This window comes from Schistocerca serialis, chromosome 12 (genome assembly GCF_023864345.2).
Source record: "Schistocerca serialis cubense isolate TAMUIC-IGC-003099 chromosome 12, iqSchSeri2.2, whole genome shotgun sequence".
NCBI lineage: Eukaryota > Metazoa > Arthropoda > Insecta > Orthoptera > Acrididae > Schistocerca > Schistocerca serialis.
The window spans coordinates 144,394,164-144,418,767 of record NC_064649.1 but is presented as its reverse complement, the minus strand read 5'-3'; the positions used below and the strand labels follow the sequence as shown (position 1 = coordinate 144,418,767).

General features: G+C 41.9%; 1 protein-coding gene across 1 annotated transcript in view; it reads right to left on the bottom strand.

The window, feature by feature from the left end:
• The window catches only part of LOC126428006 (chondroadherin-like protein), a gene marked incomplete at its 5' end in the record, with an annotated part of 188,846 nt that overhangs the window by 86,270 nt on the left and 77,972 nt on the right, over window positions 1-24,604 (bottom strand). The window contains 3 exons of the mRNA XM_050089889.1: window positions 159-285; window positions 8,715-9,015; window positions 20,719-20,865. Of these exons, the coding sequence (XP_049945846.1) occupies window positions 159-285; window positions 8,715-9,015; window positions 20,719-20,865 (575 nt within the window). The remainder of the gene's footprint in view (window positions 1-158; window positions 286-8,714; window positions 9,016-20,718; window positions 20,866-24,604) is intronic.

Below are 24,604 nucleotides of genomic sequence, written 5' to 3'. Positions count from 1 at the left end.
CTTTGCCTAAGAGTACAGCGCATCCTGTCGCCGCCAGCTCAGCTGACCACATACTTACGTCGTCCACCCACATCGTACCTGTCTCAGTTTGTCCAGCCACGACAGTGGCAACTAGCTCAGACGGGAGACTGTAGAGTCGACCAGAGGCAGACACCCACCTGTTGGCAGAGATGTCCAGCAGCCTAAGCTGCGGCAGGTGCAGCGGGCCCTGGAGTGCCGACAGCCGGTTGTCCGACAGACGCAGCCGCGACAGTGTCGCCCCCACGCCTGACAGCGCCGCGCCCCCTGTTATAGAAAATGACAAACAGGTAGATGTGTTTGACTTCTCATGGTTGGTATTCACAGTCATATAATATTTCTTAAAAGACATCATAGTCGCCATTATTTTGTTACTATTGCGATTTCGGCCTTACGGCCATTTTCAAGTAAACTGCAAAAGTTACCTAAACACAAAAATACAAAAGTGAAGTACAGAGTGTATATACATAATTAAGCAAACATTTCATTAAGAAAGTAGCTCAATTATAAAGATTGGAGATAAATGTACATTACTTACATTCTGTAAGAACATAAAACTATCTGACATGAGTACATGTCGTCATCAAAATGCAGCCTTTTGACTGTGAGACTCCCACAAGACCTGATAAGTACGACACTTATTACATCGTAATATGTTGTTAAATATATACTGAACTGTCAATATTACCATCGCTCTAATAATCTATCACACATACAAGTTCAGGTGCACTGACGACATGTGGAGCTAAGTCAGTTGGCGTGAAAATACATTTACTAAAGATACGGCCTGTGCACGTAGCAAAGATAGTGCACACCAAGGATACAACTTATAAGCTTTATATCGTAAAGTCTTTTCATCTGTCAACATCATACAGCTTACTAAATAGTGCTATGATTGTAGTGGGCAGTAGGATGTTGTTGTTGTTGTTGTGGTCTTCAGTCCTGAGACTGGTTTGATGCAGCTCTCCATGCTACTCTATCCTGTGCAAGCTTTTTCATCTCCCAGTACCTACTGCAACCTACATCCTTCTGAATCTGCTTAGTGTATTCATCTCTTGGTCTCCCTCTACGATTTTTACCCTCCACGCTGCCCTCCAATACTAAATTGGTGATCCCTTGATGCCTCAGAACATGTCCTACCAACCGATCCCTTCTTCTGGTCAAGTTGTGCTACAAACTTCTCTTCTCCCCAATCCTATTCAATACTTCCTCATTAGTTATGAGATCTACCCATCTAATCTTCAGCATTCTTCTGTAGCACCACATTTCGAAAGCTTCTATTCTCTTCTTGTCCAAACTATTTATCGTCCATGTTTCACTTCCATACATGGCTACACTCCATACGAATACTTTCAGAAATGACTTCCTGACACTTAAATCTATACTCGATGTTAACAAATTTCTCTTCTTCAGAAACGCTTTCCTTGCCATTGCCAGCCTACATTTTATGTCCTCTCTACTTCGACCATCATCAGTTATTTTGCTCCCCAAATAGCAAAACTCCTTTACTACTTTAAGTGCCTCATTTCCTAATCTAATTCCCTCAGCATCACCCGACTTAATTAGACTACATTCCATTATCCTTGTTTTGCTTTTGTTGATGTTCATCTTATATCCTCCTTTCAAGACACTGTCCATTCCATTCAACTGCTCTTCCAAGTCCTTTGCTGTCTCTGACAGAATTACAATGTCATCGGCGAACCTCAAAGTTTTTATTTCTTCTCCATGAATTTTAATACCTACTCCGAATTTTTCTTTTGTTTCCTTTACTGCTTGCTCAATATACAGATTGAACAACATCGGGGAGAGGCTACAACCCTGTCTTACTCCCTTCCCAACCACTGCTTCCCTTTCATGTCCCTCGACTCTTATAACTGCCATCTGCTTTCTGTACAAATTGTAAATAGCCTTTCGCTCCCTGTATTTTACCCCTGCCACCTTTAGAATTTGAAAGAGAGTATTCCAGTCAACGTTGTCAGAAGCTTTCTCTAAGTCTACAAATGCTAGAAACGTAGGTTTGCCTTTCCTTAATCTTTCTTCTAAGATAAGTCGTAAGGTCAGTATTGCCTCACGTGTTCCAGTGTTTCTACGGAATCCAAACTGATCTTCCCCGAGGTTGGCTTCTACTAGTTTTTCCATTCGTCTTTAAAGAATTCGTGTTAGTATTTTGCAGCTGTGACTTATTAAGCTGATAGTTCGGTAATTTTCACATCTGTCAACACCTGCTTTCTTTGGGATTGGAATTATTATATTCTTCTTGAAGTCTGAGGGTATTTCGCCTGTTTCATAGATGGTAGAGTTTTGTCAGGACTGGCTCTCCCACGGCCGTCAGTAGTTCCAATGGAATATTGTCTACTCCGGGGGCCTTGTTTCGACTCAGGTCTTTCAGTGCTCTGTCAAACTCTTCACGCAGTATCATATCTCCCATTTCATCTTCATCTACATCCTCTTCCATTTCTATAATATTGTCCTCAAGTACATCGCCCTTGTATAGACCCTCTATATACTCCTTCCACCTTTCTGCTTTCCCTTCTTTGCTTAGAACTGGGTTTCCATCTGAGCTCTTGATATTCATACAAGTCGTTCTCTTATCTCCAAAAGTCTCTTTAATTTTCCTGTAGGCGGTATCTATCTTACCCCTAGTGAGATAGGCCTCTACATCCTTACATTTGTCCTCTAGCCATCCCTGCTTAGTCATTTTGCACTTCCTGTCGATCTCATTTTTGAGACGTTTGTATTCCTTTTTGCCTGTTTCACTTACTGCATTTTTATATTTTCTCCTTTCATCAATTAAATTCAATATTTCTTCTGTTACCCAAGGATTTCTACTAGCCCTTGTCTTTTTACCTACTTGAACCTCTGCTGCCTTCACTACTTCATCCCTCAAAGCTACCCATTCTTCTTCTACTGTATTTATTTCCCCCATTCCTGTCAATTGCTCCCTTATGCTCTCCCTGAATCTCTGTACAACCTCTGGTTCTTTTAGTTTATCCAGGTCCCATCTCCTTAAATTCCCACCTTTTTGCAGTTTCTTCAGTTTTAATCTACAGGTCATAACCAATAGATTGTGGTCAGAGTCCACATCTGCCCCTGGAAATGTCTTACAATTTAAAACCTGGTTCCTAAATCTCTGTCTTACCATTATATAATCTATCTGATACCTTTTAGTATCTCCAGGGTTCTTCCATGTATACAACCTTCTTTCATGATTCTTAAACCAAGTGTTAGTTATGATTATGTTGTGCTCTGTGCAAAATTCTACCAGGCGGCTTCCTCTTTCATTTCTGTCCCCCAATCCATATTCACCTACTATGTTTCCTTCTCTCCCTTTTCCTACACTCGAATTCCAGTCACCCATGACTATTAAATTTTCGTCTCCCTTCACAATCTGAATAATTTCTTTTATTTCATCATACATTTCTTCAATTTCTTCGTCATCTGCAGAGCTAGTTGGCATATAAACTTGTACTACTGTAGTAGGTGTGGGCTTCGTATCTATCTTGGCCACAATAATGCGTTCACTATGCTGTTTGTAGTAGCTTACCCGCATTCCTATTTTCCTATTCATTATTAAACCTACTCCTGCATTACCCCTATTTGATTTTGTGTTTATAACCCTGTAGTCACCTGACCAGAAGTCTTGTTCCTCCTGCCACCGAACTTCACTAATTCCCATTATATCTAACTTCAACCTATCCATTTCCCTTTTTAAATTTTCTAACCTACCTGCCCGATTAAGGGATCTGACATTCCACGCTCCGATCCGTAGAACGCCAGTTTTCTTTCTCCTGATAATGACATCCTCTTGAGTAGTCCCCGCCCGGAGATCCGAATGGGGGACTATTTTACCTCCGGAATATTTTACCCAAGAGGACGCCATCATCATTTAATCATACAGTAAAGCTGCATGTCCTCGGGAAAAATTACGGCTGTAGTTTCCCCTTGCTTTCAGCCGTTCGCAGTACCAGCACAGCAAGGCCGTTTTGGTTATTGTTACAAGGCCAGATCAGTCAATCATCCAGACTGTTGCCCTTGCAACTACTGAAAAGGCTGCTGCCCCTCTTCAGGAACCACACGTTTGTCTGGCCTCTCAACAGATACCCCTCCGTTGTGGTTGCACCTACGGTACGGCTATCTGTATCGCTGAGGCACGCAAGCCTCCCCACCAACGGCAAGGTCCATGGTTCATGGGGGGGGCAGTAGGATAGGATGGGAATATTTATTTATAACGTAATAGAGGATAATACATGTGTTATCTGTTGATAAGCTCTCACATTGACTTAAGTGCTCGTAAACGAGGTGAAGACAGAGCTCTGATATAAAATACTTTGTATGCATGTAAATTTTACAAATATGAATGGCGAAAAATGCTCGCCAGCAATCCAATTCACTGTGTGGCACCACAAATTCTGACAAAACATCACAATACCTCTGCACAAATACAGGATGCATCCCACAACCAGGCTCTATTATAGCAAACAGGACTAAGTAAATATGTATACTATTCCATCAAAATTGTTTAAAATGTTTTCGGTAAGTGTCTCAAATAACTGTATGGTTCTACGAATAACTGTTGAAGTAGATGGATACAATAAGTCACATTCTTCTGATACAATGAAATGTCGAGGCTGCTTTTCACTTATAAAACGTACAAAAATAAAATACATTGGAGTATGCTTTTCTTCCCTCATTATAGTCGATAAACTTTTCTTTGCAGGAAAATACACCAGGATTACTGGTAAAATTTGTTACTTATGATTTAAGACAAAACCGGTCAGATACATCACATAAAAATTGGCAATCTCAAAATACATAAAATAAGAGATGTTATGTATCTGACCAGTTTTGTCTTAAATCATAAGTAACAAATTTTACCAGTAATCCTGGTGTATTTTACTACAAAGAAAAGTTTATCGACTATAATGAGGGAAGAAAAGCATACTCCAATGTATTTTATTTTTGTATGTTTTATAAATGAAATGTAGCCTCGATATTTCATTGTATCCAAAAAATGTGATTTATTGTATCCATCTACTTCAACAGTAATTCATAGAACTGTACAGTTATTTTAGACACTTACCGAAAACATTTTAAACAATTTTGATGGAATAGTGTACATATTTACTTAGCCCTGTTTGCTATAATAGAGCCTGGTTGAAGGATGCATCCTGTATTTGTGTGGAGGTATTGTGATGTTTTGTCAGAATTTGTGGTGCCACACAGTGAATTGGATTGCTGGCGAGCATTTTACACTATTCATATTCGTAAAATTTATATGCATACTAAGTATTATGTATCAGAGCTCTGTCTTCATCTCATTTACGAGCACTTAAGTCAATGTGAGAGCTTATTAACAGATAGCACATCTATTATCCTCTATTATGTTATAAATAAATATTCCCAACCTATCCTACTGCCCATTACAATCATAGCACTATTTAGTAAGATGTATGATGTCAACAGATGAAAAGACTTTACGATATAAAGCTTATAAGTTGTATCCTTGGTGTGTACTATTTTTGCTACGTGCACAGGCAGTATCTTTAGTAAATGCATTTTCGCGCCAACTGACTTAGCTCCACATGTGGTCAGTGCACCTGAACTTGTATGTGTGATAGATTATTAGAACGATGGTAATATCAACAGTTCAGCATATATTTAACAACATATTACGATGTAATAAGCGTCGTACTCATCGGATCTTGTGGGAGTCTCACAGTCAAAAGGCTGCATTTTGACGACGACATGTACTCGTGTCAGATAGTTTTATATTCTGACAGAATGTAAGTAATGTACATTTATCTCTGATTTTTATAATTGAGCTACTTTCTTAATGAAATGTTTGCTTAATTATGTACATGCACTCTGTACTTCACTTTTGTATTTGTGTTTAGGTAAATTTAGCAGTTTACTTGAAAATAGCCATAAGGCCAAAATTGCAATAGTAACAATAAATATTTTATACAGTCATTGGTGACTACTGTAATGGTACTTTGACTTCCGCGCCTCCACCAATACAAAGATATAATTTACGATCGTGCATGCAGAAGAGCGCTGCGCCAGCGACCGATTTTATAAATAATTTTGTTCATCTTTTTACTTTTGCGTAGGTGGTTTCTTTCAATAGCTAATGAGGAGAAGATAATAAAGGTAACACTACACTACAATGTCTTTTAAGAAAAAAGGTAGATGTGTTGTCTGTCTGCCACCTCACTCATGTCAGAGCCCTCGGACTGGGTTCACCAGTACATTGCAAAGTGTCCAGTGCTCTCTTGACTGTGGAATGTTCTCCATACATTTTCCTTTGTCTCCGTAAATTCCCTCAAGATTGTACTACCAAGTTAGATGCCACCACAGTTACATGTTTCCAATTTCAGTTCATGATTACAGAGCAAGATATCGCAGTGGTAATTCACTGAACTTGTAGTCCAAACTTAGGTTGCACTAGGCTTTCCTGAACATGACAAATGCCAGGGTGGTTCCTTTCAAAAGATCATGGTCAATTTCTGTCCTCATTCTTTTCAACCTGAGCTTGTTTTCCGCCTCTAATCACCTCGTTTTACCACAACATTAAACTGTAAATGTGTGTAACTACTAGCAAGTAAACTTCCAGGCAACTCTTGTAAAAACTACTTCTGCACTTTCTTTGACACGGGAACACCACCAGCAAATCAATTTCCGGGTAGTTCCTCAGGTTACAAAAGTAGCTTCTGGAAGTTAGTAGAAACATTTTCTTACATCTTATGCAATTACATGGAAAACTTGCCAGTTGCCTGAACTTTTTTTCCTACTTGAAGTTCTGTGTGTTCAGTACCAGTACAAAAATGCCTTTGTCAAGAAATAGGGAATACTTGTGGAGCAGTGACATAGTGTAATTGTTAATTCAGAAAGTGAAGTGCTTTACTGTATTGTTGAACAGGCAACACAAAATATAGTGACAGATTTTGAGACAACAGATGCTGAAGTATCCAAACAGAACTCACAAATTGCAGATGCAGTATGAACAACAAATTAATAAAGCCTTTCTTGAAAATTAAAATATGTATCAATTTCTCCACCTAAACACTAGTTTTTTCTTCATTTTTTCTTTTTTTTCATAATTTTTCTTTAATAACAACAGTAACATAGTAATGGTGGCACATGCTCTGATTTTTAAGCATGACATTGTAAACTTCCAATAGCCAATCTCACCACATGACTCTAATGGAAACACTTGTGTGACAAGTACTTGCAGTGAGTTCCTGAAGTTAACTTGTCTGAGGGACTTTGTTGCAGTTCAAGAACCTCAGCAAGTGGCAACAAAAAATACGTGCAGAAGTCAATGACTCATTTCCATACACCATGCCACAAGTTAAATAACAGATCTCAGCTGTTACGTATCTTTAATTACAAAAATATTACAAAAAAGGTGTCACAGTAGGGATGCACTGGACAAAAAAATTTTCTGCTGACAGCAAAATGTGGCAGGCTACAGGACGAAGACTGTGCAGTACTTCATAATAGTCAATGTTGACATACTTCAGAGATGTTGTTGTTGTTGTTGTTGTGGTCTTCAGTCCTGAGACTGGTTTGATGCAGCTCTCCATGCTACTCTATCCTGTGCAAGCCTCTTCATCTCTCAGTACTTACTGCAACCTACATCCTTCTGAATCTGTTTACTGTATTCATCTCTTGGTCACCCTCTGTGATTTTTACCCTCCACACTGCCCTCCAATGCTAAATTTGTGATCCCTTGATGCCTCAGAACATGTCCTACCAACCGGTCCCTTCTTCTTGTCAAGTTGTGCCACAAACTCCTCTTCTCCCCAGTTCTATTCAATACCTCCTCATTAGTTATGTGATCTACCCATCTAATCTTCAGCATTCTTCAGAGATGCCATATTGAATTTTGCTATATTTCATTGTTTTCATATTATAACCTGCATGTCATGATGGTATGCTGTTTCAAGCCAACAGAATATTGAAGGTTTCTCACAGACACGTCACTCTTGGTATAATTTGCTGTAATTAAATGCCATTTATTGGCACATAGACAGTAAAAGCCTTCAGGAGATTCTAAGATGAAAGACGCAGTAGCATAGATATTTTTTTGTGCATCTCTGTATTTGTGAATGATTCTAGAACTTTCTTATTAATGTAACAGAAGTACTTTCCGCAATATTTGATGAAATTTTCATATAAGAGTGCTCTTTCTACCAAGAGTGAATTTGTTCAATTTTGTAACTTCAGTCTGATGAACAAACGTAAGATGAAATGGCTTGCTTGTCACAAATCTTTAGTGTTTTTTCTTGTTTTTTTGGGTGACAGTGGGGGAGGGGGGGGGGGGGGGGGGTCGTCGTAATTACTGAGGGTGTGCAGCTGAAGAGTAAAGTTTAAACTGCTGCTGCAAGTAAAATGACCAGCAATGAAGTCATACTCTTCCTTGTTGCAAATACTTGGCTGTTTATTTCTGAATTCGTCGCAATTTCCGAGGGTGCTCTCACACACACCTTATCTACTCACACCACCATTCAGAATTACTTTTGCGCAACTTTAGTGCAAGTGCAAACAGTTGTGATCTCACGCTCATCCAAAGCAATCCACGGTTACCGAGTACTGCACCATTTTCGTAATAAAGCCTCTGACGAATTTTGCTGCCGGCAGACGGTCATTCAGACCTGCAGCGTCGCATCACACAGCCAGAGCTGGCTACTGACCTTGGAGGGCACCGGCGAGCAGGTTACCGCTAAGGTCGACGGCGGCGAGGTGTTCGCAGCCGGCAAAGACGGCAGCCGGCAGCTCCCTGACGAGGTTCCTGGCCAGGGAGAGCGCCTCGAGTCGCGGGCAGAGCGGCCGCAGGATGTCCGCCGACAGTGCCGCCACACGGTTGAAGCCCAGCTGCAGGTGTGACAGCCGTGGCAGGCGTGACAGCGCTGCAGCCGGTAGCAACAGCACATTGTTGTCCAGCAGCGAGAGGCGCGACAGCGCCGGCAGCCCCTCGAACGTACCGTCCTCCACCTGTGACAGCCCGAGCTCCGCTGCACTCACTCTCCTGTATTCTGCTGGTGAATACTGCAATCGTGTGTCAGAAAATGGCACCCACACGAAAAAGGAGGTTAATGAAGACTTGAGCCATGTTAGATCTGCTCCTATTCAGTATCTAAGAGGGAAAGCAGCTGTGGTAAGAGTGTACAAGTACATCAATTCTTACAAGGGAACCTACCCATCGCACCCCCTTAAATTTAGTTATAAGTTGGCGCAGCGGATAGGCCTTGAAAAACTGAACACAGATCAATCGAGAAAACAGGAAGAAGTTGTGTGAAACTATGAAAAAAATACACAAAATATACAAACTGAGTAGTCCGTGGGCAAGATAGCCAACATCAACGGTAATGTGAGCTCAGGAGTGCCGTGGTCCTGTGGTTAGCGTGAGCAGCTGCGGAATGAGAGGTCCTTGATTCAAGTCTTCCCTTGAGTGAAAAGTTTGCTTTCTTTATTTTTGCAAAGTTATGATCTGTCCATTCGTTCATTGACGTCTCTGTTCACTGTAATAAGTTTAGTGTCTGTGTTTTGCGACCGCACCGCAAAACCGTGCGATTAGTAGATGAAAGGACGTGCCTCTCCAATGGGAACCGAAAACATTTGATCCCAAGGTCATAGGTCAACTGATTCCTCCACAGGAAAACACGTCCGATATATTCTATACGACACTGGTGACGGCGTGTGCGTCACATGACAGGAATATGTTGTCGACCCTAACTTGTACACTTGCTGAATGGGTAGAAAGATTCTTCTACCTTGTCCGATTTAGGTTTTCTTGTGGATGTGATAATCACTCCCAAAAAAGTGATGAAAACGTAAGAGTTTGTCACATAAACTGCAACAAATGAATGCAACAGTTTTGCAGTCGCACAGTTTTCCCTGTGCTCTGTCAAAACATATGTTTTTAATGTTTTCAAAGTTTTCCGTTTAGGTGTAGCATCCCCGTACTACGTCGCAGTTACTTCACATCGGATGGACGGATGGACAGATAATAATTGCCTGAAAATAAAAAATTAAACTTTTCAATCAAGAGAAGATTTGAACCAAGGACCTCTCGTTCCGCAGCTGCTCACGCTAACCACGGGACCACGGCGCTCCTGAGCCCACACTACCCTTGATGTTGCCTATCTTGCACATGGACTACTCGGTTTGTATATTTTGCTTATTTTTTTCATAGTTCCACACAGCTTCTTCCTGTTTTCTCAATTGATCTGTGTTCAGTTTTTCAAGGCCTATCCACTGTGCCAACTTATAACTAAATCTGAAGGGGGTGCGATGGGGAGGTTCCCTTGTTAGAATAAATCTTTCTTGTACAGTGTCCTACGAGATCCACCAACAACTCATCTCAAAAATGCTAACCACCCTGGTTTGGTTCAGAAAATATCAGTTCTGTCAAAGTGACCTCTGCGTGGTGGCAACACTGGAGTGAACACCTACCCATCAATGCTCAGCTGGTTCAAGTTCCAGCAAAGAAGATTCACGGGTCGCAACTATCGTGCCAGACCTAGTTGCAACTGAACTGCATTACGATTGGTCAAGGGTACAAGAAAAGCAAAAATGTTGTTAGCTATAAACTTTCTCCTTATTTTGAGGGAGGTCACAGAGAGAAAAAGCTTCAAACAGGTTTGAAACTATGTTTAATGTGCAGATTCTGACAAGGCTGAGTACCACCAAGCAGTCTGCTGAAGAAGTCACGGCTGCGAAACATGTACATGAATTCTTTACAGAAGGATACAAAGCCAACCTGATGCAAGATCAGTTTGGGTTCCAGAGAAATACAGAAACAAGCAGGGTAATATTGTTCCCATGACTTATCTTAGAAGATAAGCAAACCTACATTTCTAGATTCAGAGAAAGTTTTCGAAAATACAGGGAGCCAAAGGTTACATACTACTTGTACAGAAACGGGACTGCAGTTTTTAAGTCATAGATCTTGAAAGGGAAGCAGTGATTGAGAAGTGAGTGAGTGAGACAGTTTTGCAACTTATTCCTGATATTATTCTGTCTGTACATTGAGCAACCAGTAATGGAGACCGAGAGAAATTGGAAGACTGAACGAAAGTCCACGGAGAAGAGATGGAAAATTTGAGGTTTGCCAGTGACATTGTAATTCTGCCGAAGACAATAAATGGCTCGGAAGGGTAGTTGAGCGGAATAGGCAGTGTCTTGAAAGGAGGATGTAAGATAAACATCTACAAAAGCAAAACAAAGATAATGGAATGTAGTTGAATAAAGTCAGGTGATGCTGAGGGAATTAGATTAGGAAATGAGACACTAAAAATAGTGGATGAGTTCTGGCATTGGTTCAGCAAAACAGTGTATGGCTGCTGAGGTAGAGAGAATTTAAAATGCAGACTGGCAATACCAAGCAAAGCATTTCTGAAAAAGAGGAGTTTGTTAATATCTAATATAAATAGAAATGTTAGGAAGTCTTTCCTAAAAGTATTTGTTTGGATTGTAGCAAAATGTTGACAATAAACAGTTCAGGCAAGAAGAGCACTGAAGCTTTTGAAATATGGTGGTACAGAAGAATGCTGAAGATGAAATGGGTAGATCACATAACTAATGAGGAGATGCTGAAATGAATTGGAGAGAAAAGCAATTTATGGGAAAACTTGACTGAAAAAAGGGATTGGTTGATAGGACACAACCTGAGATATCAAGGGACACCAGTTTATTATTGGAGGGAAGTGGCGAGAGGGGGGGGGGGGTAAGGTATAAATCATAGGCAGAGACCGAGAGATGAATACAGTAAGCAGATTGAGAAGCATGTAGGTTACAATAGTTATTCGATGACAAAGGGGCTAGCACGGGATACAGGATCATGGAGAACTGCATCAAATCAGACTTTGTACAGAAGACCACAACAAAAATAACAACTTTTGTCTTAAGATTCGTAGCAAAATAGTACTCTCTTAAATTACTACTGCATGTTCTAAATGCCTGTAGCTGTTATGCTCATAAATTAGGTCTGCCTCTCAGAAACCATTTCACGTTACTTATTATGCTATTTGAAAGCAGAAAATTCTTTCTGTATCTTGTGCTAGTTGCCGTGATTGTTAAATATATAAATTCAGCTATACTGCATACAAATCAGTTAGTTTCTGCAGGTGAAATTTAAAGCCAATGACAAAATATTGGAGGTTGATGTGGGATATTTTCAGAGTATTTTTGTGTAAGTGAGCCAAGTGGCTCATTACAGATTAATTATATAGTTATACTTATTTGCTCTATTGAGTCAGCAATCAAAGTTTATGTAACAGTACTTTCAAAACAATGAAAAAACCCTTAATGTGTACTCCTCAAAAACCGCAGAACAAAGCACAGAGTAATGCAACAGTTCTCTGACGCAAAATAACTGTAATGACTGATCAGGTTGGCATCACGGTGGGAAACATTGAGCACAGCATAGTCGTGCCACTCTTCCACTAGGTGTACACCGGCCAACCCTCCATCAGTAAACTCGTTCATAGCACTGCTGTGTATCACTGTTAATGCACAACTAATGCTGCAGGACAGAACTGAATGCGAGTTTGAAGGTGAGGAGCAAAGTATGATTTACTGTTGTCTAGAGTGAGCGGAACAAGTTTGTTTTGAAACAAGACACACACTGCATACTGCCTATTGTTCATATACACCGAGGTGAAAAAGTCACGGGAGACCTCCTAATACAGTTTCAGACCTCCTCCTGCTCGGCGTAGTGGAGCAACTCGACGTGGCAATTCGTTGAATCTGTGCACGAACTGCCCTCTCAATTTTGTCACATAGTGTTCCGCGGGATTCAAATCAGGTGATCTGTGTGCCAAAACCATTTGCTCAAATTGTCCAGAATGTTCTTCAAACCGACTGGTCCAGAATGTTCTTCAAACCGACTGCACACAAGTGTTTGGTGACACGGCACATTGTCACCCATGAAAATTCCATCGTTGTTTCGGAACGTGCAGTCCACGAATGGCTGCAAATGGTCTCCGAGTAGCTGAACGTAACAATTTCCCATCAATTATCGGTTCGGTCGGACCGGAGACCCCAGTCTGTTCTGTGTAAACACAGCCCACACCATTATGGAGTCACCAGTAGCGTGCACAGTGCCTTGTTGGCAACTCGGGTCCATGGCTTAGTGGGGGCTTTTACCAACTGGAATTGGGACTCATCTCACCAGACCACCATTTTTCAGTGTCCCAGAGTCCAGCCGACGCAGTCACGGACCCAGGTGAGGCACCGCAGGCAATATTGTGCTGTCAGCAAAGGCACTCGCGTTGGGGCACTTGCGTCGGTCATCTGCTGCCACAGCCCATTAATGCCACATTTCTACATCTACATCTACATCTACATCTACATTTATACTCCGCAAACCACCTAACGATATGTGGCTGAGGGCACTTTACGTGCCACTGTCGTTACCTCCCTTTCCTGTTCCAGTGGCGTACGGTTGGCGGGAAGAATGACTGCCGGAAAGCCTCTCTCTAATTTTACATTCGTGATCTGCTCGGGAGGTATAAGTAGGGGGAAGCAATATATTCGATATCTCATCCAGAAACGCACCCTCTCGAAACCTGGACAGCAAGCTACACCGTGATGCACAGCACCTCTCTTGCAGAGTCTGCCACTTGAGTTTGCTAAACATCTCTGTAACGCTATCACGCTTACCAAATAACCCTGTGACGAAATGCGCCACTCTTCTTTGGATCTTCTCTATCTCCTCCGTCAACCCGATCTGGTACGGATCCCACACTGATGAGCAATACTCAAGTATAGGTCGAACGAGTGTTTTGTAAGCCACCTCCTTTGTTGATGGACTACATTTTCGTAGGACTCTCCCAATGAATCTCAACCTGGCACCCACCTTACCAACAATTAATTTTATATGATCATTCCACTTCAAATCGTTCTGCACGCATACTCCCAGACCTTTTACAGAAGTAACTGCTTCCAGTGTTTGTTCTGCTATCATATAATCATACAATAAAGGATCCTTCTTTCTATGTATTCACAATACATTACATTTGTCTATGTTAAGGGTCAGTTGCCACTCTCTGGACCAAGGGCCTATCTGTTGCAGATCTTCCTGCATTTCGCTACAATTTTCTAATGCTGCAACTTCTCTGTATACTACAGCACTGCACTACACTGTCCTAATGGATAAGTTCATCGTTCGTCCCACATTCATTTTAGCAGTTATTTCACACGATGTTGCTCATCTGTCAGCACTGACAACTGTACGCAAACGCCACCACTCTCAATTGTCGTGTGAAGGCCGTCAGCCACTGCTTTGCACGTGGTGAGAGGTAATGCCTGAAATTTGGTATTCTCTGCACACTCTCAACACTGTGGATCTCAGAACATTGAATTCTCTGACAACTTCCGAAATGAAATACAACATGTGTCTAGCTCCAACTGCCATTATGCATTCAGGATCTATTAATTCCTGTTGCGTGCCCATAATCACACGGAAAACCATTTAATATGAATTACCTGAGCATAAATGACTGCTCGGCTAATGCACTACCCTTTTATGTCAGGTGTATGCAATGCTGCTGCCATCTGTATGTTTGGGATAACGATATACCGTGGCTTTTGTCACTTCAGTCTATATTGGTTGGATAAAAAGCAGTGAAAACACAGTTAAAATTCATACCAGACTTTATTCACATTTGTTCACCATACTTTCAATACAGAGGACACATGTAAGGATGTAGAGGCTTATCTCACGATGGGTAAGATAGCTACTGCCTACAGGAAAATTAAAGAGACCTTTGGAGAAAAGAGAACCACTTGCATGAATATCAAGAGTTCAGATGGAAACCCAGTTCTAAGCAAAGAAGGCAAAGCAGAAAGGTGGAAGGAGTATATAGAGGGTCTATACAAGGGCGATGTACTTGAGGACAATATTATGGAAATGGAAGAGGAGGTAGATGAAGATGAAATGGGAGATATGATACTGCATGAAGAGTTTGACAGAGCACTGAAAGACTTAAGTCGAAACAAGGCCCCGGGAGTAGACAACATTCCATTAGAACTACTGACGGCCTTGGGAGAGCCAGTCCTGACAAAACTCTACCATCTGATGAGCAAGATGCATGAGACAGGCGAAATTTCCTCAGACTTCGAGAAGAATATAATCATTCCAATACCAAAGAAAGCAGGTGTTGACAGGTGTGAAAATTACCAAACTATCAGTTTAATAAGTGATAGCTGTAAAATACTAACGTGAATTCTTGACAGACGAATGGAAAAACTGGTAGAAGCCGACCTTGGGGAAGATGAGTTTGGATTCCGCAGAAATGTTGGAACACGTGAGGCAATACTGACCCTACAACTTATCTTAGAAGAAAGATTAAGGAAAGGCAAACCTACATTTCTAGCATTTGCAGACTTACAGAAAGCTTTTGACAACGTTGACTGGAATACTCTTTCAAATTCTGAAGGTGGCAGGGGCAAAATACAGGGAGCAAAAGGCTATTTATAATTTGTACAGAAACCAGATGGCAGTTATAAGAGTCGAGGGACATGAAAGGGAAGCAGTGGTTGGGAAGGGAGTAAGACAGGGTTGTAGCCTCTCCCCGATGTTGTTCAATCTGTATATTGAGCAAGCAGTAAAGGAAACAAAAGAAAAGTTCAGAGTAGGTGTTAAAATCCATGGAGAAGAAATAAAAACTTTGAGGTTTGCCGATGAAATTGTAATTCTGCCAGAGACAGCAAAGGACTTCGAAGAGCGGTTGAATGGAATGGACAGTGTCTTGAAAGGAGGATATAAGATGAACATCAACAAAAGTGAAATGAGGATAATACAATGTAGTCGAATTAAGTCGGGTGATGCTGAGGCAATTAGATTAGGAAATGAGACACTTAAAGTAGTAAAGGAGTTTTGCTATTTGGGGAGCAAAATAAGTGTTGATGGTCTAAGTAGAGAGGATATAAAATGTAGACAGGCAATGGCAAGGAAAGCGTTTCTGAAGAAGAGAAATCTGTTAACATCGAGTATAGATTTAAGTGTCAGGAAGTCGTATCTCAAAGTATTTGTATGGAGTGTTGCCATGTATGGAAGTGAAACGTGGACGATAAATAGTTTGGACAAGAAGAGAATAGAAGCTTTCGAAATGTGGTGCTACAGAAGAATGCTGAAGATTAGATGGGTAGATCACATAACTAATGAGGAGGCATTGAATAGAATTGGGGAGAAGAGGAGTTAGTGGCACAACTTGACTAGAAATCGTAGAGAGAGACCAAGAGATGAATACACTAAGCAGATTCAGAAGGATGTAGGCTGCAGTAGGTACTGGGAGATGAAGAAGCTTGCACAGGATAGAGTAGCATGGAGAGCTGCATCAAACCAGTCTCAGGACTGAAGACCAAAACAACAACAACACCAACCTTCAATACAGTTGCCCCACATCTCAATTTCCTTCTCCCACAGAGCTCGAAGTCATAATCTGTCAGTGTATCCAACTCTGTCAATGTCTCACAATGAACATCCTACATCACGGGGGATATCTTCTTGTGTTGTAGTGAATGCCACATAGAGATTGCTTCATTTTAATGAACAGGTCATAAATGGACAGACTCGTATCGGGTGAATACGGGGACGTTCCAGTATCTCCCACCCTCACGTACGCACGGGCTCCTGCGTGAGGTCGACTGCGTCACATCGTGCATTGTCACAAAGGATGAGGGGAAGCGGTGCCAGAAGGAAACACTGTTGTACACTCCGACCATGCGCTACGCCAATCTTCATCCGTGCACGTGGTTTACGTTTCCGAAACATACTGTTAGAGTACTTGAACTGGCCGCCTGCACTTTCAGACAGCACACTGCAACTGACTCAAACACAGCCATCGCCACTCACTGCACTATTTCAGCTGAACTTCTGCTATCTGCTGCTATAGTGGGCATGCCGTGTGATTCACATCCTTCATGTTACGGCAGTGTTGCCACTACTTTTTATCCGACCTGTGTTTCACTGCAATATGGGTACAAAGATAATAGGTATGGCTACGAAGTCTTTTGCGACGTATTTCTTGAACAAAAATTGGCCCTCCTACGTACAGGCTTGCAAAACACTTAACTAAATTGTTGGCGCCTATAGTTGGTCACTGCCCACATCATATCAAGAATTCAAAAATGTTTGTTGATGTCATAAAACAGATGAAGATAGGGCCAAATGATATCACGGTCAGCCTTGACGTGGTTTCTCTGTTCACCAAAGTACCTGTGGATGACACATTACAACTGTTGGCTGCTCATTTTTCCTCAGAAATTTTGAAGTTGTTCCGGCATAACTTTACGACCACTTATTTTTTATACAGTGGAAATTATTATGAAATGACAGATGGAACAGCCACGGGTTCACCGTTATCACCAGCAATAGTGAATTTTTTCATGGAGGATTTTGAAGAATGAGCTTTGAGCAGTGCTCACCTATGCCCATGATGCTTCTACAGATACATTGACGACACTTTTTTAATCTGGCCACATGGCAGTGATACACTACAGCAGTTCGTCAAACATTTGAATGGTGTACATCCAAACATAAAATTTACAATGGAGGTAGAGAAGGAAGGAAGGTTAGCTTTTTTCAATGTGCTGATGGAGCGAAAACCGGATGGATGACTGGGCCATTCTGTGTACAGGAAGCCAACGCATACCGACTTATATCTGCATAGCCACAGTTTCCATCATCCGTCTCAGAAGAGAGCTTTGCTGAATAGTTTAGTACCCAGAACCAGGACTATTTCCGACAAGGATCACCTCGGTCACGAGATTAACCATTTGACGACTGTTTTCAAGAGGAATGGTTATTCTGCCAGTGAAATTAAATCAGTATTGTCCAAGAAAGTGACACGATGCCGTCCATAAACAAGAAGAGGGTCAACACATAGCGCGGCTTCCATTTTGCGGTGCTACAACAAGCACGATAGGCAGAGTCCTACAGACACAAGGAATAAAACCAGTTTTCCGACCACCAAGGAAAATTAAGGAAATGTTGAGACCAGTCAAAGACAGTCTTCACTTAAGGGTGTCAGGAATTTATAGTATTCCTTGCGAATGTGGCAAGAATTATGTAGGCCAGTCTGTAAGAATCATTGCCGACCATTGCATCAAGCACCAGCGCCACCTGAAATACAGGTATTTGGAAAAATCAGGCTGAGCATAGCCCCCTTAACAAACATAAGATTTTATTTGAAGAAACGAGAGTAATAGCCCACACATTGAATTACCGGGACTCTGTGATCCGGGAAGCGGTCGAAATTAGACTTAGCCATAATAACTTCAACTGAGACAACCGCTATGTACTTAGCAACACCTGGAAGAGTGCACTGGATAAAGAAAAATTGCAGAGGAAAACTTCCCGCACTTTACCTACTGATTCAAGGGATGGCGCTTCAAGCAACGCGGGATAGAAACTAAATCTATGGAAGTAGAGTGCACCACTTCACTACGCGTCATATCGCTGTTGCTATGACATATTCCAGCCAATCAGAAGCCGTCCTTTACATATAAAAGTGGGAGCCTCGCTAGTTAATGACAGTCAGTTTTAGCCCTGACAATGACCATAGAGGTAGTGGTCGAAAGCCCACTTTCTTAGGGCTTTCTTGGGCCCACTTTCTCAAAAACTTGGAGTTTTATCCTGAATTGACGCAGCATGTACACCGAGAGATTTTTATTCAAACATAGTGCAATTACTCTGGCGCTGCAGTCCGGAACCGCGAGACTGCTACGGTCGCAGGTTCGAATCCTGCCTCGGGCATGGGTGTGTGTGATGTCCTTAGGTTAGTTAGGTTTAAGTAGTTCTAAGTTCTAGGGGACTGATGACCTAAGATGTTAAGTCCCATAGTGCTCAGAGCCATTTGAACCATTTTTGCAATTACTCTGTAATGATCAAGCAGAGACTTTGGGCCCCTTATGTCAAAATATTCAGAAAATATCCCTGAACAACCTCTGAAATGCTGTCAGTGGAGTTGTGCCTTATAGTGTATATCCAGGTATGCTACCTAGTTGGAACACAGCGGTTGCCTTTGAAACAAAATTCTTCTATTGTACCTTTCTCTCCCTTAAAGATGTTCATAGTCAGTTTTGATTTGTTTAAAAAAAAATGAAAACAGAAACAGTAAAATTCTAGAAAATCAATTTAACAAACAGATTCTCCTTTTCACAATTACAGAAATTCATTACATTACATAGCAACTCATCAAAGCATAGCTAAATAGGCCAGGAAAGATGTTGCCAGTGTATGTACCCGTGCTCTGATCGGTGTAACTGATGTCTACAGTTAACTACATAGCAGTATAATTTGTGTAACTCTTAAATCACAAATATAAATACGATTTTGACATAATAAAACTGATGCAAGAAATACACTATCGGATCAAAAGCATCTGGACACACTATGTGATGTGGGCCTGACCACAAAAGGTGGATACGCCAGCATAAAAGGAGGCGGGGAGTATTGTGTAGTCAGTAGAGAAGCTGTAACAGGAGAACAGGTTAGCCTAGAGCACTTGGTGACTTCAAACCTTGACCAATCATTGAATGTCACCTGAGTAATAAATTCACCACAGATATTCCAAACTTTCCAAAACTGCAAAAGTACACTGTTGGTGATGTCATTGAGAGTGTGCACTGATACAAAACTTCCTGCCAGATTAAAACGGTGTGCCAGACTGAGACTCGAACTCGAGACCTTTGCCTTTCGTGGGCAAGTTCAAGTCTCGGTCCGACAAACAGCTTTAATCTGAAACTTCCTGGCAGATTAAAACTGTGTGCCCGACCGAGACTCGAACTCGGGACCTTTGCCTTTCGCGGGCAAGTGCTCTACCAACTGAGCTACCCAAGCACGACTCACGCCCGGTACCCACAGCTTTACTTCTGCCAGTATCTCGTCTCCTACCTTCCAAACTTTACAGAAGTTCTCCTGCGAACCTTTCATCTGCCAGGAAGTTTCATATCAGTACACACTCTGCTGCAGAGTGAAAAATCTCATTCTGGAAGCAACCCCAGGCTGTGGCTAAGCCACGTCTCTACAATATCCTTTCTCCCAGGAGTGCTAGTTCTACAATGTTTGCAGGAGAGTTTCTGTGAAGTTTGGAAGGTAGGATGTGAGGTACTGGCAGAAGTAAAGCTGTGAGAATGGGACATGACTCATGCTCAGATAGCTCAGTCGGTAGAACACTTGCCTGCGAAAGGCAAAAGTGCCGATTTCAAGTCACGGTCTGGCACACAGTTTTAATCTGCTAGGAAGTTTTAACACAGTGACTGTCTGTATGGAGTTTAATGGAAGGGGTACAATGCTCGAGCAGCTCCTCATAAGCCACACTTTTCTGTTGTCAGATGCTCGATGTGGCGTAAAGTTCGACGCCACTGGACAGTGGATGACTGGAAACGAGTTTTCTGTGTGGTAAACTGACAGAAGGGTTTGGATTTGGTGAATGCCTGTAGAGCATTGCAGGCTATCGTGTGTAGTGTCAAAAGTGTAGCACAGAGAAGGTGGTGTTACAATATGGGGGTGTTTTTCATCGTTAGGGTGTGGTCCCCCAATTGCACTTAAGAAAACGCAAAATAGGAAAGGATACGAACACATTTTACAGTACTATGTACTGTAGAGGAACAGTTTGGAGACAACTGCATCTGTGTGTATGCGTGCATGCGTGGGTGTGGCCATGAGGCGCAGCTGGGCCACCTTACCGTGCGCAGCATGTTGACACCCAGGTCGAGCATTCTCAGCTTGCCGAGGCCCCGAAACGTTCCGGCGGAGATGCTGGCGATGCGGTTGCGGCTGAGATCCAGTGACTCCAGGTCTGGCAGCGAGGCCAGCTGGCTGTTCTCCAGGGTCTGGAACCGACAGGGGTGTCGTTTAACATCCTGAAACAGCTTCGACAAGTTGCCGAGCTCCTCTACAACGCGGAATACCGACTGACTACTTGTGGCATTTTCAAATTATATGATATGTTCCAGTGGCTGTCTACAATAGGTTATATAAGCTCACCTTGCACAACATGTCAACATCAACAATTTTAGAAATTTATGAATGTTTTGCAGCATGATACAATAAAAACAATAGTAATAAGAAAAGAACAAAAGTCTAGGGAAAAATGAATAACAATTAAAAGAATGATTGGAAATAAAGAATATAAAAAATTAAAAATCCCTCTATTATGACCCAAATATGATGTATATGCCCCACCAGTTTTTAACCTTTCAGACCTGAATTTTTCTGGAGTTTTTTATGTGGTAATGCTCTTAGATGATTTTTAAATGATTTTAGATGCAAGAGTCATGTACCCATTTTCAAAATATACTTTGTGCATGTGGCCTCATTTTAATGACTACAATAACTAATTAGAAAATATTCTCTATTGTAACAAATAGTAAAATGATCGTTCAATAATTACTGTGAAAAGTAACAATATTAAATTATGTGGTGGAATATAGCAAACCGACCATATATGCGTACATTGGTGGTTGCCACTCTACACCGCCACCCCTTCCTGCCCTCTGCCGTAAAGAACGGACTTGGACTTGAGCCCAGAACCTTTGCCTTTTCTGGGCAGCTGCTCTACTGAAATGGATCCTGTGATGTATTTCCATATAACTCATTGCACTTTTCATAAATCTAATATTGACTGTGGCCAATAGATTTATTCCAAATGAAAATGCTGCAAATGAAAACTGTTTTGTTCATCATAATCTGACATTCCAGTTAATTGCCTTGCCTCATCGGATACATCAGATCTTGTCAGACCACCCAAGTCAAGCAATGCTGTGGTAACTAGTATTCAGACGGGTAACTGCCTGGGAACACCACATGCTGTTCGCTGCTTTCACTTCGTCTTTACGATGAAGTGCAGGAGTGTAAAGTGCCCGATCATCAGCCATTACACTAGTGTCCTGGATGAAATTCCGAACCTCTCTGTGACACTGTCGATGCTGATCCATCCGTCGGATGGGGACTTTATGCTTGGCGGGCATCTCAGCAGTGTGAGCAGTTGCTTGTGTACTGGGTTGGGTTTTACCTTCTCCCTTCCCTTCATCCGTAACAAACCCAATACTAGACTGTACTCACATCCTTTACACCCGCATATGCTCTACAAAATGTGATGACAGTGCTCACAACTCCAGAGAGTACCGCACCACAATCAATAAGCCACACTCAAAATGCTCTTTGCACAGCAGCTGTATGGATCGGGAGTACAAACTATATCGAGGTCTGCCAGTGGCCGTAGCTGCCAATCCGTACGCATCACACGTGTGGACAGTGGTCAGTTACTGCCTCGTCAAATACCAGAACACTGAGCTACGGTGGAAAATTCTCTTCAGTGCGCCAAGTTCCATATAGTATTCAGTTACCACCGAGTCTACAAGCTTCAACGTTCATCCATTGTCTCCGAGACTTAGGCTCTGTAGAGATCGTAGGCCAGGTTCGGACTCCGTGTAGGCCTCACTCGGAGGCACAGTGACGGGAGTTTAATATTTTAGAGGACTCCTAATAATTTCAAATTTAGAGGACTTGTAATAATTTCTAACATTTAATTGTGCTGGACATTTCACAAGAAGAAGCATCATTTACGTCAAGTAGTTCTTCATATTTGACAAATATCATTTTATTACTAATTATTGAGAATATTTCTGATTGAAGACGAGCTACGCCATCCTACTGCATTCCAACACAAAATATACTGATACAACACACCTCTTACATATTTTCACGGAAAGGGCCAGTGTGTGCAGCAAAAGAACAGACTTTCCGACAGGCGGCTCAACCTGCCCCGTGAGATATCAGAGCCCACAGTGCCACACAACATTTACATACTATCTCGTTTTGCGTGGTGAAATAGCACAATTTTACATTTCTGAACATTTAAAATGAGATTCCAATCTTTGTACCACTTTCAGATCATATGAAAATGTGACTGACTCTTCGAGCAGCCTTTTTCACACAGGATTTCATTGCTGCGAAAAATCTGAATTAGATTGGTGGCGAGGTCATTAATACAGGGCGTCTCAAACTTGCTGGGTCAAATTGAAACAGGTGATAGTGGGTCCCCAACTGATAATATTGATACAGGGAACAAATGGTCAGAAATGCATATTTATTGTGTTGTGAACATACACAGCATACACCACGTATTAACAATGTAGCTCACAGTAATTGTTCAAAGCAACAATCATTAGTCTCATCGTGTGTACTGCAGCGGCACACGCAGTTCTGTCACACTCTTGCAGGGATCCCAGGTGTCTTTGTTTACTGAAACAGGCAGTAGGCATAACTGGCATACACCTCTGGCTGCCAGTCATGTCATGACTGTGTGCAACACACCAGTGCATTAACCTGTGCCGCATGCACACCATTATCCCTGGTGTCATTTGTCCGTTGCATTAGACAGCTTGCGATGTGTCCACAGAGAGGTGCATTACTGAGTACAGTGCATGACACACGGTCAAAGATAGAATGTTACTCGTCACGAGAATTGGCAGACACGCATTTAAACCGCTGTAAAGCGGCACGAATGTACAGAGAACACTTTTCCGGCAGGCATCATTCTAACTGGAAGAAGTTTATCTCTGTGGATACCAACTTATGACAGATGGGGGTCATTCCGCCACAGAGAGCTGGTGAAGGCTCCCGTCAGAGACGTACCTGAACACCAAACTTTGAGGAGATGGGTGTTGGATCGTGTGGCAAACCACACAGCAATAAGCACCCGCCAACTTGCCCATGAAATGCACATTTCAAAGCATACGGTATGGAGAGTACCGGTGGAACAGGGGTTACGTATACAATGTGTGCAGGCACTGGGACCATCAGATTTTGAGCCCCAAGTTCACTTCTGCTGCAGTGACAGACATTGTACAGTTTGTATTGTTAATGTATGAGGTCTTTTTCACCCAGGGAGGTATTTTCAACAGCTGCAATGGTCATGTCGAGAGTGAGGACAATCCCAATGCCACTCGCATTGGTGGCCACCAGAAATTGATCCTCTCAAGATGTGGGCAACCATTACTGTCTCTCTGTTTCACTGGTCCACATTACCTGGTGTACCTGTGTGATGTACTGGCACAGTTCTTGAATACTGTACCACTTGTTGTCTGCGAAAATATGTGGTTTCGACACAATGCTGCAACATTCAATTTCAATATTAATGTGTGCAATCACCTAAACAACATGTACCCTCAATCATTGGATAGGAAGGGGAGGTACTGTCCCACAGCTAGCACGACTGGTAGACATCATGCCTCTTGACTTTTTCCTCTGGGGTTACTTCAAGATGTCGGTGTATGAAACCTGCATAGAAATTGATGAAGACCTGCTTGCTAGGGTACAAGCTGCCCATCTCCATGTGCAACAGACACCAGGAATCTTTGAGCAAGTGAAGTAGAGCCTCATGTGCAGTTGTCATGCATCCATTAAGACTTACAGTTGTCACACTGAACAATTACAATGAACTACATTGTTGTTATGCGGTGTATGCTGTGTACATCTCTAACAGAATACATCATTCTGATCATTAGTTCCATATCCCAATATAACTGGTTATCGACTTTTTATCATCTGTTCCAATTTGATCCAAAA